We start from the raw sequence: 13,971 nt of genomic DNA, 5'->3' as shown, positions 1-13,971 counted from the left end.
AAGTATGGCAGCAGTTTAAAGAATGTATGTTGAGTGTCTGTGTATGTTTGAGAACAAAAAGCCATTCTGAAATTACAGTGATGAAGGCAGAATTGAGTAACCCACATGTGAATCTGGCCGGGACCCACGAGGGATGATTACTTTTCCTGCACCCTGACCGTAGCTTTTCAGCAGAGTGCAGGTGCTGCCAGTAACGCGCAGTCCCACAGCAGAGGTAAGAAGGGAACAGTACCCTCCCCCGTTTTCCTAGTGTGCTCAATAGAGACTACTGCGGTAAGAAGTTCAGTACTTTACATAGATAGTAAACTATGCGTATCATTTTATTTGTAACCCCACGTGTTAAGAAGGGACACTGTTAAAGTTAACAATCACTTTAGCAACAACCAACAAACCAATATTTAATTTGGTATTTAAAGTAATTAAAAATCCAACGGAAGCAGCCTCTAAAGTAACTAAGAATTTATGACAAACACCATTAATTCAAGCTCTACTTACTAGAAATATTTTTCAACCTGGGTAATCTAAAATGTACCTACAGAGATAAACTAAGGACGTAAATTAGCCAAGTATTAAATAAGATTTCAGGAAGTCACTAAAAATATTTTTAAGAACTTTAGAACTAATCCACTATATGCAAAAATGGATTAACTACAAATCTCTTTTAAGTTCTTTCATACATGACCTTATTAGAAGCAATATATTTGCATTCACTAGCAAAATTCATGGCAATAAAATATTTTGAAGTGTATTTTATTTCTCAAACAGTTCACTAGTTTGAAAGAGTCATTCCAGAGATTCATCAGAATTTCTATTAAAACCTAAGCCTTTAATGAAAAAACATGTCTCTGAAAATAAGGCAACTTTTCTACAATCTGCTTATGAATAGAAAACAAATCTTTGGTTTTTAGTTTAAGTGGCAGGAAGGATTTTGCCAAAAGAAACACGAAATAACTAAAGCAATTAAAAAGCGCTGAATAAGCAATGGGAAACTCCAAACCGCATCAAGGTCAGTAGAGTACCTAAGGCACCTCAGGTTCCGATGATACAATCATCTTCGCTTGGAGCTCTGACAGTCTGTGTACGTGACCCTTACCATCGGGAGAAGGGGGTGTCCAACAGTGACTGTTGTGAACCAGGAAGAAGACACTAAGAACGGATAAATGGGAGAGACACTGGAGATCATCTCTTCCACCTCCCAAATCTTAGGGTGAGGAAACAGGCCCAGTCAAGAAGCAGCTGACACCAGTTTGTGTTTCCAGATTCCTAATCCATCTCTTAGAGCAGGATTATATTTTCATTGCCTAGTAAAACCAAGTGTGAAGGGTTTCAAGGATGTAAATTAGAAAAAGGAAATCCCCATCAAATTCCCAAAGGCAACTAGGAAATGTATAATACTTTACTGTCGTAATTCCTTTATACCATGTGTTGGACAACTCAGATAATATGTTAGCTGATGTATACAATTCCTTAAATTCTATCTAAAAATAGACCAAAATTAAATGAAAAAGTTACAGAGGATTTCATTTGAGCATACATAAGGCCATGAGAGTGTGAACCACCATTCTTGAGAGAAGGAAGATATCCAATGTCCAGTTCTGAGAGAAGCTTCTGACTAGTTATCCCGCAGATTCTCCACGCTTCAATGGGGAAGATGATGCTTGTATTTTTAAAAATCTCTACAAAGCTCACATACAAAGACAGTACATCCTAGATTTGTGACTGATATAAGCATTTAAGGCGGTCATTTTCAAGTATAAATGTTTAGTGTTCCATTACCCAATCTGTGCAATACATACAGCTGTAAATATAAATCATAAAAGATTAACAGAAGCCTACTAAAGACAAATCATAATTTACACAACAGCAAATTGAAATGTAAGGAAGGCTGGGAAAATTATGGGTTAGATTATGCGTCTCAAAACTGCATTAGGTGGTTCACACTTTGTCTAACACTCCTACGTGTTGTGTGGCATGTGGAACATGGGAGTTCCATAGCAGACGAAATGAAGTAAATTAGGTAACAGGACCAGCTATTAAAAAGGTTCACCTCTAACACAGTTCTAAGGCCTGTTCCTCAGGTGACTAGAAACGGCTCCAGTATAACATGTAAGCTTTACAGATGAACATGAAAAGTTTGTTTCCAATTTTTTTTTTTTAAGCAGAGCCTTTCACCTCATCTCGGGACAGATACATACTGCTTGTGAATTAAACCAACATTTCTGGCTTAATGGAATATTGTGAGATGTAATACAACTGGAGAGAATAGTATTTGGAAGCCAGGGGTATTGTGTTGAACTTACACTCTGAGTGTGTACATAAATTGTGGTTCTGTAACTTCTGCTATGGTTGCAATGTCTGCCTGCATCTCAAAGGTGACCTTTATTACAGAAGCAGCTGCTCTGTGTTAAATTTCACGTAACATGCTTAGATTCTAGGTTTTGACTCTTTAACATAAGTCGAAATTCTCTTGTGTTCTGGTCAGCACACACACCTCTCATTTCATCTGATGTACACAGCCACTGTGGGAATTTAAAAAAACTGACCAGCTAGTTCAGAGCGCTAAACTGAGTCCATGGTTGTGGCAAAGTCTGACCCAGAATTTTGATTTGTAATTTTAGCATGTATCTCATGCAGTCTGGGGAGCATCAGACTAAATCTACAATTGTCAGAAGCCTTGTTACAGTTTAATGCACATTAACTGAAATGTGTACATTTGTAGTGTTGATGATAAATGCAGTCATGACCTGATTATACTTTTGGCATTCTTTAAGAAAGCACAGTAAGCTTTAATATAGAAATATTTAGGTTACATGGAACTTGTGCTCAGGTAATAATAAACATTTGTTCGCTTTTGATCTCATACATTCTCTCCTCAGGTATGGCCCATCTCCTGTACGCTTGGAGCAACCTTTGGCTATGTGGCTGGCCTTGTTATTTCACCACTCTGGATATACTGGAATAGAAAGCAACTTACATACAAGAACAATTAACTGGAGCAAAGGGAGAAGATAATTCTTTGTGCAGATTCCGTAAGGGCTGTGCAGTAATGTATATGGTCGAAGCCAAGCAGTTCCATTTACAGCACTGTTGTTGTTTAATGTAGTTTCACCATGTGATTGTAGCTTTTTAAACTATGAAAACCCTGAGAGATTGTACCTTCTAGTTGAAATAAAGTATTTATAACAGATTGTGGCTTCAGATTCTGTTTGCTGCTTATTAGACCTGTAAGGAACATTCTTAATGAACTTTGTAGAATTCTGAGGACAGGTTTTGTTTTCTTTCAAGTTTTAAACTGCTTCGTTGTAAGAGGTCTGGGTATCGCTGTAGCATTTCATACGCTTTCTAAGAGAAACTGACAGTTTTGTTGGCCACTGAAGATGTTTTTCACGTAATCAAACAACAGTTTATACATCTTGATCCTATTCTTTTTTTAACTGTGTGTTTCTTTGGAGTTAAAATGGCTATGATAGCCTCATCAAAAACAGTCTTCAATCCCTTCTGGGTTAAAGCTGAACATTCCACATAGCAGCATGCGCCTATCTGGGAGGGAGAAAAATAAAATTACAAGTATATAAAGTCTTTACATAATTGGTTGACACATCACATTATAACAAACTGTAAGGCACAGCTATGCAAAAGAATAATCCATATTCATATGCCCATCATACCACCATCCATACCCAACTGTTCAAATACCAGTCTTCTTCCTGGACTTTATGAAAAATGCTTTCAATCATCAAATATCTGAGTACCTACTGTACCTCCAGCGTTGTTTGCGTGCTGGGGGAATCTCAGTGGACTGAACCACATCCGCTTACATCCCACAGGGAAGACGCACACAGAAGGCTCTAGACCAGGCGGTGCAAATGCTAGGGAGGACAAGTGACAGCACGGAGGCTGCTGCTGGTGCTCAGGGAAGGCTTCACGGCAGGTCAAGGGGAAGGGCTCTGCCAGGACCCTAGATGCAAATACCTGAGTGGGCACATGTTTGGAGCATTCAAGGGACAGAAAAGACGCCAGTGTGGCAGAAGGGCGTTGGAGGGGGAGACACGGGGTGGAGGTAGCCTCGAGGCCGTACTGACTGGCCTGCTCTCAGAGGGGCCTGTTCATCCACTGAAAGGTAACTGCACACACTCATTTGTTAAATGTGAGAACACAGCAGGGAACAAAATTAATTTCCCACACTACTCTCATGCACCTCACCGCATCTTAGAGAAGCCCAGCCAAGCACTGCTAAGTACAGAGGCACAATGTTGAAAGGTAATGTGTGCTCTGGGGAAAAGCGGGAAGGGAGGTAAAGTAGGGAGTGGGTATGGATGATCAGGTGGGGGTCACACATGAGGTATGCACACAGGCCTGAAGGGGGTAAGAATGAGTAACGGACACACACGGAATAGGCCAGGCAGAACAACAAAGTACAAAGGCCCTGAGGCAGCTCTAGAGGGAGAGCGGTCAGGGCTGGAGCACAGAGACAGCACCGTCTACAGGCTTGTGGCAGGGCTCTGGCCTACACTCTTGAGTGTTGGGGACCATCCAGAGGGTTCTGGGCAGAGCAATGACCTGACTGAGCTTGTATTTTAACTCACTCTGCTGCTGTGTTGAGAACAGATTATCATGGAGCACAGACAGCAGACAGATGACGCAACACCACTGCAGTAACCCAGGTCGGAGGTGAAGAGGAGAGGCGGACAGGGAAGCATTCGGAGACTCGTCTGCTCTGAAAGCAAAACAGTGCGCTCCACTCAAAGGTCAGATGTGCGATCTGAGAGAGAGCGGGGTCAGGTCTCACTTCCGGGCTTCTGACCTTAGTAGTTCCAAGGACAGGCTTGGAGGGCACGATCAGGAACTCTGGGCATGTCCACTCAGAAATGCTCAGCCACCCAGACCGACCTGTGAAGTGGACAACTGGACAGCTACACCCAAAGTTTATGGAAGAAGTTCGCGCTGGAGACGCAATTGTGGGAAATTGTATTCAAGTCACAAGACGGGGAAAAGTTCCCTAGGCCTCAGGAGTGGGAACGGCCAAGGGAGAGGCTGATGCCTGGGGCCCTCCAACATGCAGGGGCCGTGGAGACGAAGAGACGGCAGAGGGGTCAACGAGAAGGGAGGAGAACCAAGAAAGAGCGCTCCGGGAAGCCGTGTCAGGAAGTTTGCCACGCACGTGTGAGGGCTCTGGTTGCAGCCTCAGCACCACCAAGAAAGAATAAAAAGGAGCCAACCGTGCCAAACGCTGCGAACAGCCTAGGACCGTATGATTCTGCAACTCCGCCTTCCTTAAACTGTAATAAATGTGAGTACCTCAAATAGGCACTCAGTGTGAGTCCTTAGTAGATGCAGAGATTTTTTTATCATTATGAACACTGCAGTCTCCGCAGTCATCTCTTGAAGCACATCCCCAGGAACTTTTAATTGTGAACTGACACTTGTAATTCTATATATTTACAGGGTATGAAGCGATGTGTGCAGTGTGGAATGATTACGTCAGGCTAACACAGCCATCGTGTCCGATACTTATCATGTTTGGTGGTGAGAACACGGGAAACTTTACTCTTGTCAATTCTGAATCGTATGATGCACTGTAACTATTCTCATCGCCCTGTGCAATATATCTCACACACTGATCCCGCAGTCCGAAACTTTCTTTGACCAACATCCTAAGAATTTTCTTAGGATACATGGCTACACAGGAATTGCTTTATCAAAGGTAAGTATGATTTTAAGGCTTTTGCATGTTATCAAGATTGCTTTTATTCAACGACCACCAATATAATAGTATGCCTGGAACAGCAGGTTTAATTCATTTTTCATTTTTTGCCCCTTACTTGTGGAAACTGAATTACTACTATATGGGTGTGAACATTTCTATCCTGAATACAATCTGTTCTTAGCCCGTTTTTCTACTGGAGTATAGGTCTTTTCCTGTGTAATTAATTTATGTAGGTTTTCCTATATTATATAAGGATGTTAACACACTTTTCTGTCATATATATCATTTGTTGTATGCCTTTTAATATAAATCTATTTCTGGCATTTTATGTATCGAACTTGTGTGTGGTTAAATCATCCATATCTTCATTTATGACATTTACCTTTATCACATTTAGAAATTCCTTCCCTCCCTAAGATAACAAGATCAAATACAAGAAATTCCTCAAGTGATTAGTTAGTGAGACCATCACATTTTGCTTTGGGAAAAACTGCCCTGCAGAAAATTTCCTTGCTTGACCTTCTGTCTCCTAGTACGTGGTACATTTGAAAAGACCTTATTAAGTTGTTTCCACAAAAGTCCTATGGAACATGCACAACATTTAAAGACATAATCCAACAATGTTAGGGCCAAACAGAGATAAAGTAAACCTAGCTTCAGGGTGAGGAAGAACATAAGCTACAAGGCGTGAGTGCATCACTGTTATGTATTTTTTGTTTAGAAACCTGGCCATAACTTTTGGTTTTTAACCACCATTTTAAGTTGTCTTCCAGTGCTACTCTACCACCTATTCTGTGAGTCTACTGAAGACAGAGTCTGATGTGGCACGGTACAAACGTTTAAGTATTCAAAAAGGGATCAAAGTCTCAACACCTGTCCCTGATGCCCCCTTTCCATGCATAACTTTTTAAGAAAATACTGTTGACGTGTGGCACAGGTAGAAGAGCCTGGCTTGGACTGAAACCCAGCTCTGCTGCTTGCTCCTGCAGGACCTGAGGCAATGTCCCTAAGCCTCCGTTTTCTCTTCTCTATAACAAGGCAAAAAGACCTGCCTCACACAGCGGGGGTAAGGAGTAAACAAGACAATGCACACAAAGCACTCAGCACAGTGCCTGGCACACCGTAAACACACAAGCGTTTGCTTTTACTATTATCTTCACATTTATTTTTCAATTCTGCAAACGTTCCATTACCTCTTTTGCTAGTTTCTGTCCTTGTTCCACACATATAGGTTTTTCCTTCATATCATTCAGTCTTGCTAAAGTTTTGGGGTCGTCTCGGAGATCAATCTAATTAAGAAAGGTCAATAACGTCCCATAACATTACAAGTCTTTAAAGAGAAATCAAAGCATGTCATCCCATTTAATCCCCAGTTACAAAAAAGAAAATTTTTAAAATTTTAATTTATTAAATTCTTAAAATTTTTAAAGCTACTCATATAACTGCTTTATTTTGACACTACTTTTTTTCCAAAAATATGATAGAACTTATTAACCTGCACCTGAATTTAAACACGTTTGCTAAGCTTGGGACCATCTGTCTGAGAGTAACACCCCCCCACCCCACTGGCGGCAGAACTTATGCGTAACTTGGTAGAATCCAAGGAGACGTACCTGAGTTCCTATTAATAAAAAGGGTACATTTGGTGCATATTCCTTAAGTTCCGGTACCCACTCCTCTTTCACATTTTGAAATGAGGCTGGATTGACCACGGAGAAGCATATGAGGAAGACATCAGTCATTGGATAGGATAAAGGCCTCAGACGATCATAGTCTTCCTGAGACAAAGAGAAAAACCTCATTATCTACATTTACATTTCTACAGTTGATTTATCACATGTACCTTACATCATATGATCCAAGACACAAACTCAGCATCTCCACAAATAAAATGTCTGGCACACTCCATAAAACAAGACAATCTCACCTGTTTTTGTTAATCTTTCCAAAACTCTGAACACCAGTAGAGTGAAAATAATGAGTATCACTAATCAATTCAACGAAAACTCCAACAGTACACTGTGATTACTAAAGCATTCACTGGAGACATTTTCCACCGAAGCACAAAGCACTGAGGAGAGCTAGATGCTATTGTAATATATAGATATTTATTATGTGTCAAGTATTGATCATTATGTTCTCCGGGGAACTACTTAATCCTTTGAACAACGCAAGTACCCCACCCGTTTTCCTTTTGAGTAGATGGAGGGACACAAGGCGACAACTGTGTGTGAGGGTGTGCAGCTGTAAGTTTTTGGATTTTTGGTTTTTTTTTTCCTGGCACCGGGAATCGAACTCATGACCTTGCGCTCGCCAGGCAGCTGCTGTGCCGCTGAGCTAAACCCCCAGCCCCTGTGCAGCTGTAAGTAAAGGACCTACGATTCAAACCTGCAAGGCTTCGCTCCAGAGTCTATGCTCCTAACTGTACTCAAGGTGTGACCATAAGATACAGCGGTTTAAATTTTAAGAAATGCTATCACAGTGAAAGACACGCTACTAGTTGCCTGTAAAATACTCCTCCGTATCTCACTGTCCTTGCCACTTTCTGAAGCCGTTCTGGAGGTCCTGTTCCACGTCTTTACCTGTGCTCGTGTGGCCTCCTCCACGTTCTGAATCAGTTGAAAGTGTTCACCTTCTCACGGTCATTTTGACCTGGGGAAGAGCCAGGAGTCGCATAGTGGCAGATCCAGCAAATATGAAGAAGATACAATGTAATGTTTTTGACAGAAGTTGCCAAAAACATTCTGTATGGATTTAGGAAAGCAAGGCAGGGAGGAAAAGACACAAAAGGACTTCCAGACTGCTCCAGGAAGAGGCAAGCACAACAGGATAGGAGCCTTCAAAGCATGGAGGAGGATTCTGAGGAAGATTAATGCCGATGTGTCGTTTAGTGTTAAAAATTTTTTTCATTTAAACATTCACCATATTTATTGGTCACTCTTCATACCTTCACTGAGACCCTCAATTTTTGCTTCCCGTTTTCTATAGTTTTTTAAAATTCTCCTCTCTCTCTCTCTCTCTGTGTGTGTGTGTGTGTGTGTGTGTGTGTGTGTAAATTCAAAGACAGAAACATCTGGAGTACGTTCACGGAAGCACCCTTTTTCTTCCCAATTTCTATCTCCCTTCCCAATGCTTTTACGTTTCTCTATCCTACTCGCAGTCCTTTTTATGCACACATCCACCTGCAGCTGTATGCACACATCTGGACAGAAATGAGATCTTGCAACACATGCTCTGTGCCTCCCTTGTCTAATGTGCCTTGGAGATCGCGCCACATCAGAACATGCTGGGCTGCTGAGTTCTTTTCAACTGCTGCTTCTCCGTGATCCTCCTGACGGTTGTTTTAGTCTCTATCACAAAACGTAGTGAACGTCCTCTTTTGCATGAACTACTTTCTGTGACACCAAATTCTGCCTATTCGTATTCTAGTGAGGGAACAATGTCAGAATTCCATTTTTTTTTTTTTTTTTTTTTGAGACTGGGTCTCCCTCTCCAGTTCAGGCTGGCCTTGAGCTCACTTTGTAACCCAGGCTGGTCTTGAACTTGCAACGATCCTCCTGCCTCAGCCTCCCAAGTGCTGGGATTACAGGCGTGCACCACCACGCCTGGCCAGAATTCCATTTTTTTAGAAGTACAATATTACTTTTTTATGTAATTAAGTTTATTGGTACATTTTATATATACATAATGATCATATTCACCCCACAGAGAATTTGCACCTGTACATGATATATTTTTATATCTATTTTTTCCAATCTCCTCTCCTCCCTTCAACCCATCTTCCCTTCCCTATTTACAAAGTTTTTTTTTTTTCACTTTGTTTTTTTCCATCATTTTTGCCACTTTTCCCTTCCTTCCTTTCCCCCTCCCCCACCCTAGCTCTTCTTTCTTTTTGAACAATTTTTTTGGTCACCGGCTGGATCTGCATTTGGTTTCAAGGAAACTTTGTTTTGGGCCTCAGTCTCCTCCCCGCTTCAGGACCTCCCTTCACTGTTGGAACAGCACAAACGTGGGGCTCAGAGTATTTGAGACACCTTCCGCTCGGTTCTAACAGTGCTACTTCTTCCACAGAGCAACCTTCCTTTCACATCCTCTTCTGCCATTTTTCTTAAGACAATTTTCAGCTCAAGGGCTGGGGACACAGCTCAGTGGCACAAGGGCCTGCCTGGCAAGTGCAAGGTCCTGAGTTTGATTCCTGGTACCGGAAAAAAATTTTTTTTCAGCTCAGGTACTGAGCTGCCCCTCCGTATCTGAGGGAGGTTGCTTCCAGGACCCTGCAGCTATCAAAATCCACAGATGCCCAAGTTTCTTAGACAAAAGAGCACGGCATATGCATAGAACCAGCACAATCCCTTGTTACACCTGCAATCATCTCTAGATTGCTTAGAATACCCGGTACAGAGTACATGCTGGGTAGCGGATTGTGACTATACTGCTTAGGGAACAATGATGAGGGAAAGGCCTGCGCATGTTCAATACACATCCATTTTTCCCCCAAAATATTTTCACTCCACAGTTGATTGAATCCACAGGCCTGGAACCCAAGGACGCAGGCTGATGGTAATAACATCTCCAATTCTTCCATTTTACTGCAGTGCTTTCAAAGGGTGCTCTTGTACTGGAGCCATGCACACTGAAAGATTTCCTAGGCAATGGCTCTCACAGGACAAAGGGGGAAAAGCCACCCCCACAACCTTCTGCACCCTTCATTATTTGGGGGTTTTATGAGACGGTCTCACTGTGTAGTGCTGGCTGGCCTTGAACTCACTATGTAGCCCAGGCTGGCCTCAAACTCACAGTGATCCACCCGCCTCAGCCCCCCAGATGCTGTGATTACAAGCGTGCACCACCATGCCCAGCCTAAACCCTTCATTTTTAAAAGTAGAGGCCCGGATTTGATTTCAACTGAAACTATGCCTGGTATTAAGAAACTGAGGAAATAGCCGGGTGTGCAGCATGCCACTAATCCCACCACTTGGGAGGCTGTGGCAAGAGGATCACAGCAAGTCTGAGGCCAGCCTGGGCTACATAAGGAGTTCAAGGCCAGCCTAGATTACACAGTGAGACTCTGTCTCAAAAACAAACCAACCCCCAAAACAAACAAACAGAAATTAACGAAATCAATTAGAGTAGGTATGGAATATGTTACACCCCAGCCAGTTACTACAGGACTATTATGAAAAACACATGTTTTGAAAACTCAGTCTGTGCGCTAAGTAGTGTGCTCAAGTGCAGTAAACATGATCTCCACACTTTACTCCCTATTTCAAACTGTAAGTCCATCAGAGAATCAAAGAACCAGTGTCTAACCTCCGCATCCTCCCCGCAGCTGCGTGCTTCTGAGCAAACCTGCATTTGGCATCGGCTAGGAATGGGGTGTTTTCATTAAAACACACTCATCCAGATTTAGGTTTTCCACTGTCACAGAAATAGAAGCAGGATACTATTCTAGAGGATTATGAGGAATAAATGAAATAATGCAACTAAAGCACCCGGCACATGAGAGAGGCTGTCAGTGCTTTAACATAAATTCTTTATCCTAGGCAAAGCCTCCGCAAACCCAGGCAGAATCCCAGGAGTCCCACACATCCCCGGCTTTGTATCTCCCTCCAACCACAATTACAGCCACATCTTCGGTGAGAAATAACAATTTGCCACATTCCCAACAAAACGCATAAACTGAGGTCTCTTGAGGGCAATATTAATTTTTGGAATAATAAAAAGAGAATGATATATTATCCACTGCAGTAATTAGTCATTTCAGAATTGAACAGCCTTAAGACTCCTTAAAAGAGAATGAAGAAAGATCTGTGTATTTTTAAGAATGCCAAATTAGATGCTGTAATGAAAATTTTACTTCTCAAGCAAGTTTACCTCATCAGGGAAACAGAATTGTACACTCTCTCCCTAGCGGGGTATGGCAAGAAATTTAAAGTAAGTGAACTCAGAGTTCTCTAGAAATGCTTGATATTCACCAAAGTATTCCACAAGATATAAATCTGATCCACAGATTCCTTTCATAAGCACAGTCAATCCCAGTTTGCTTCAGTGAGAAACATGGGTACAAAGGACATGAGACCAAATCATTTCTAGCTACTGTATGTGTACTGCAAATCTTGTTAGAGTAATTAAATGTGGGACACTAAATTTATAAAATGGACAAACAACAAAACAAGTAGGGTTAGAACTCTTGAGAAAGAAATGCTACTTCCTAAGTCCAAGCTACCTGAAATGAACTCCCTCTGCCCACCACCTCTGGCTACATAATTGGCAGTTATTATAAGAATGAGACTTTTCTGCTTTCATCCAGCCCGAGTAATTAGAAGTCTAATAATAGATAGCAAGTTAAAAAAATGAATTTTCCCTTGTGCATACTGTATCTGGCATCACAGAAAACTGTTTATATCCACTGCACCGTATCTTGAGTTAACTTCATGTGGAATATTGGACTGGGGAATAAATAGGTGGAAATTCGCAGAATCTGTCATCTTGAGTATATATTTTAAAGCTGACAATACAAAGAAAGTTAAATGTAGTGCAACTGCCCTTACTTTTAAATGATCACTTATCAAAGTCAGAACTTCTCCCAGCCAGCTCTCCAACGTCTTCCTAATTAACAAACCAATTATATATTTTACTTCTAATTTTAAAAGTAGGTATTTAAACATATAACTTGAACATTCTTAAGAGTGCAGAAAAGTGTATTAAAGACAATTATCTGACATCAAATCCATGAAGAAAATGTTGAGTTTGGTCTACGAGATGTTGGACTGCCTAGTAAATACTTTAACTTTGTACCAACTGGCCAAGTAGCAGAGGTGTCACTTTTTAAACTGTGTCCTGATTTAGTGCTTAGGCTCTCCGCCACTGTCAAGAATTCTTGATCTGTGACAACCATAATCCTTAGAAGTATCCCACACTTACCACCTGACAAAAATTGCAAATGAGAGACCAAAGAAATATGCCTGAAGCCAGGCGTGGTGGCACACACCTGTAATCCCAGCACTCAGGAGGCTGAGGCAGGAGGATCACTGTGAGTTCGAGGCCAACCTGGGCTACAAAGTGAGCTCAAGGCCGGCCTGCACTACAAAGCAAGACTCTGTCTCAAAAAAAAAAAAAAAAAGAAAAGAAAAGAAATGTGCCTGAGAGGAAACAAGATTTTCAGGAGCAACAGGGACACACAGCAGATGCACAGTAGCCAGAGATACCTACTGATGTGTAGCTCAGCCCACATAGCCACAAGCCTCTCTGCTTCTTCACGATTCTGGTCTTGCCATGTGGACCTGGGTGTTCCCCCCACCCACTTTACTACTCTTGGTTTAAAATGCTTGTGTGTGTCTATTTAAAATAAACACCCCAAACCTTACATAAAGCCATTCACACTGAACAAGGCAGCCTCTGCCATGTTTTGTCAGCTAGCATGCAGTCACTAAAAGCCATCAGCAAAATTTATTGAGATTATACTGCATGGAGGATGTTCACATACTCATATTTAAAAAAACGTAATTGTATGCTCTGGAACTCACGGTTTAGTTGGGAACTCAAGACATAAATAGAGAAACAAAGACATGTACAATGGGGGAGATCAAAATGGAAGCTGAAACAGATGAAGAGGTCAACGCTTAATCCAAGAAACTTTAAAGTAAGCACCTACAGGGGACATGGTACAGAGCTGTAATCAAATATTTTCTTTACCAAATGCTGTGCAAACATTTACCAAGCCCTCTGGTAAGATGTTAATATGCTAAAAATAAGGCGATGAGCACAAATGAACACAGGACTCACAAGGTGCCTGTGTACCTTTCAGGGCTCTGCACACCGGAAAGCCAGTGCCTCAAAGAGAAGGAGCAGTGGGCTGCTGTGAAAATACGCACAAGCCGGGCTGGGGACACAGCTCAGAGGCACAGCGCCTACCTGGCAAGCACACGGTCCTGAGTTCCATTCCTGGCATCAAAAAAAATTTGTTTTTTCTTTCATGCATAAGCTTCGCACTAGTGAGGAACAATTCTGGTAGGGAGCGAGATGATAACAGTCTTTGCTCTTAGGAAGTTCACAGTAAGACTGGACATATGCAAACCTGCTATTTAATGTCAGAATGTGGTCCATTCCTAAAGTGGTAATTAGTGGACACTAAGACTTCGTAAGAGAGGCATTTAGCTGGGCCTTACAGAATGGGTAGGATTTGAAAGTACATAACCCATATGGCCTGGGTTAAGTCCCTTATTCTCGGAGCCTTAGTTTCTCTGTTTATAAAATAAGAGGGT

The 13,971-nt window shown here is 41.7% G+C and overlaps 2 protein-coding genes across 5 annotated transcripts in view; one reads left to right on the top strand and one right to left on the bottom strand.

The window, feature by feature from the left end:
* Pigf (phosphatidylinositol glycan anchor biosynthesis, class F) overlaps positions 1 to 3,187 on the top strand; it is a 33,248-nt gene extending 30,061 nt beyond the window's left edge. For 2 of the 3 annotated variants that reach the window (XM_005390976.2, XM_005390977.2), the window contains exon 6: positions 2,877 to 3,187. In XM_005390976.2, the coding sequence (XP_005391033.1) occupies positions 2,877 to 2,990 (114 nt within the window). In that variant the 3' untranslated portion in view covers positions 2,991 to 3,187. Of the gene's footprint in view, positions 1 to 78; positions 215 to 2,876 lie in introns of all 3 variants that reach the window. The other variant, XR_262076.2, reaches the window with a different exon arrangement.
* The window catches only part of Rhoq (ras homolog family member Q), a gene marked incomplete at its 5' end in the record, with an annotated part of 37,465 nt that continues 23,793 nt past the window's right edge, over positions 300 to 13,971 (bottom strand). Inside the window, 3 exon segments of one of the 2 annotated variants that reach the window (XM_005390979.2) lie at positions 300 to 3,540; positions 6,901 to 6,996; positions 7,321 to 7,485. In XM_005390979.2, coding sequence (XP_005391036.1) covers positions 3,385 to 3,540; positions 6,901 to 6,996; positions 7,321 to 7,485 — 417 coding nt within the window. In that variant the 3' untranslated portion in view covers positions 300 to 3,384. 2 annotated transcript variants of the gene reach the window in all.

This window comes from Chinchilla lanigera, unplaced genomic scaffold (genome assembly GCF_000276665.1).
Source record: "Chinchilla lanigera isolate Chin_1 unplaced genomic scaffold, ChiLan1.0 scaffold00040, whole genome shotgun sequence".
NCBI lineage: Eukaryota > Metazoa > Chordata > Mammalia > Rodentia > Chinchillidae > Chinchilla > Chinchilla lanigera.
Note: the sequence above shows the minus strand (reverse complement) of the source record. Positions and strands in the feature narration are given on the sequence as shown.